The 2,455-nt window shown below is 51.8% G+C and overlaps 1 protein-coding gene across 1 annotated transcript; it reads left to right on the forward strand.

Moving 5' to 3' along the window:
* The first annotated feature begins 765 nt into the window (after positions 1-765).
* LOC123186000 (uncharacterized) lies at positions 766-1,665 on the forward strand. Its single transcript, XM_044597802.1, has 2 exons — positions 766-972; positions 1,085-1,665. The coding sequence occupies exons 1-2, from the start codon at positions 867-869 to the stop codon at positions 1,549-1,551; spliced, it is 573 nt and encodes a 190-aa protein (XP_044453737.1). The 5' UTR covers positions 766-866; the 3' UTR covers positions 1,552-1,665.
* The last annotated feature ends 790 nt before the right edge of the window (positions 1,666-2,455 follow it).

The following is a 2,455-nucleotide window of genomic DNA, read 5'->3' on the forward strand; positions in this document are numbered from 1 at the left end:
TCTCTCCTCAAGAGGGGGATGGAAAAAAGGAAGATTTGCTCTTACGTTCTCCAATTGAACTCTCAAAGACGCGATTTGGGTCTTTAGGCACTCGACGGTCGCGGCGGTCTCTCTGAGGCGGCTTTTGATACTGGCTAAATACCTGGGGTCTGGTTGGGTAGGATTGAAGGGGAGGGAATCGGGATTAGTTTTCGTGGAGACTCTGTTTTCAGGGCTACGCCATGGGCGGATCCTCGAGGAGAAGAGGAAATCGTCTAGGGTGGGTTTCGGGAGAGGAACAGGCGACATGTCGAGGGAATCACGACTGTGGTTTGTAAAAGAGAAGGCATTTGGATATACAGTCAACCGGATGAGAAGGGAACACGGACTCGTTGGTAATTCCGATTGAATGACCGGTGGTCTAAATACATAGGAGAGCTATGATGCATTGCGCCCGAAGCCTAACGTATAGTCACGCTGTAGTCGTGTTATATTTTCATGTATTTATATAGAGACACTTTGGGTGGTTTATAACTAGTTCAGAAATTCCGATGAATGACGGAGACGGCTTATGGGAAAAGTTAGGGAAGGGACAATTTATTTTTTTAAACGCCAAAAGAGCTGGCCCTATTATGGATCGGATGTTTTTTTTTTTGGAACAAACAACATGTCAACATTTTATTTATTTTTTTGAAGAATTTGTGCGCATTTTAGCTGACCAAAGCCCATCACGAGACATGAGGTCCACTACGTAGTTTCAAGTCGGCCCCTCGAGGGATCCTGGCATACTGGCTTCGTCCTTGATCGCTTTACCTCCCCGCGATTGCCGCCGCAGCCGCACGAGTCACCTCTCGCCTGCCTCCTCGCCGTTACCCCTGCGACCATCTATGGCCACTTTCACCGGAGCACCGCTCCCGCCAGCCGACCCCGGGGCGGAGAAGCCACTCGCCCGCTCCGCACCGGCGACTGCTCCTTCGGACCTCGCGAACCCAGGTCCAAATACTGAAACACCCACACTCGAACCCTTGAAATTATTAATCCACGAGCACCCTTGGAGGGCAGCAGTTTCACCGTCCATGTCGTCTTTGATTTTGGCATCGTGCAGGGAAGAAGATACGCCGCCCGGTGCCGATGACGGACGAGGAGCGGAACAAGATCAAGGACCTGAAGGAGCAGCACCGGTCAGGGATGGAGGGGTTACGAGAGTCTTTCCAGATACACAAGGAGCTGCGGCACCACCACGACGAACTCCTCTTCCGGCGGAGGTGCCTGGCCGCACGTCTAGTCAGCCGAATCGCCTTCCAGCGCCATGATGCTGCCTATATCAAGCATCAGCGTGACCTTGGCTTGAAGCTGGGGGATAAGTTGCCGGAGGAGCTCAAGAAGATTGGGCCACCAATGGGGGCGGCGCTCGTAATGTGGGCTGAGATGTGCAGGGCCCTGAACATAGGCATGGATAGCTACATTGCTGAGTGCGACAATCCGGAGGCGTTCCGGGGGAGGATGAGGTCGTTGGGGCTCATTCGTGATGAGAAGGCAGCTCCGCATGATTGTGTTGCCCCCCAAGAGTAGGGATTAATAAGTCTGTTTGCTTGGTGTGGATTAGTGCTTGTTTAATCCTGGGAACGAAATGTGTTGGGGATGGGTTCTTGTTTAATCCTATTGTGCTCATGATGATTTCTTTGTGGCGTGAGTGCTTCATCAAACCAAGTGGAGTAGTCTTTTGGTTTTGAAATTTCTGATCATGTTGTGCGTTAATTGCTTTGATCTGGTTACGAGTATGCAATTTTTTGCCTGGTAAACTGTATAACTTGGTGTGAACAGCTAGTCACGCAGATAGAACCCCAATCTGAATATTCCACAGTTCGCCCACCGGCACTGAACGGAGGAGGTCGAGGAGATCGACCAGTTCAGCCGATGCAGTTACAAGTAGGACATGTTTTGGTGCTAGCAACCAATTGCTTGACTGAATTGAGATTAGACCGAGTAGAACTTGTCCAGGGCGAAGTTAAACAGAGCAGGGAAAGCATCTTCAAATATTTGGTTGTCGCACCACAAAGAAACCATATCAGAGCTTGCACTTCGTGCTAGCGTCAAAGGACCATGTAATTCCTGGGAAGAAGACATTCTTCCTAAATATGATGTTTTTTACGATTTCCTTTTGCCGCGGCCATGTGTTGCTGAGTAATAGTTAATCTACATACACTAAGGCCAACTCCATCGCGTGACCCCATCTTGTCTGGCCTTATCCGTTTGGGGCAAAAGGGACAAACGAGGCGGCCCAGCGCGCGACGGCCCAGACCCATCCTGTCCGTTTTGTTTCCGGGCCGACCCATTTCGAGCGCAAACTTGCGCCGGGTTTGGATCGCGGCGGACACCAAACGGACGCGCGCCTCGTCCGCGTCGGGGCCGCGTGGCAGGCGGCCACCTACCTTCCACCCGCCCACATCAATGCGCACGAGCGGGCGGCCCCACA

Source organism: Triticum aestivum, chromosome 2A (assembly GCF_018294505.1).
Source record: "Triticum aestivum cultivar Chinese Spring chromosome 2A, IWGSC CS RefSeq v2.1, whole genome shotgun sequence".
In the NCBI taxonomy this organism is placed as follows: Eukaryota; Viridiplantae; Streptophyta; class Magnoliopsida; order Poales; family Poaceae; genus Triticum; species Triticum aestivum.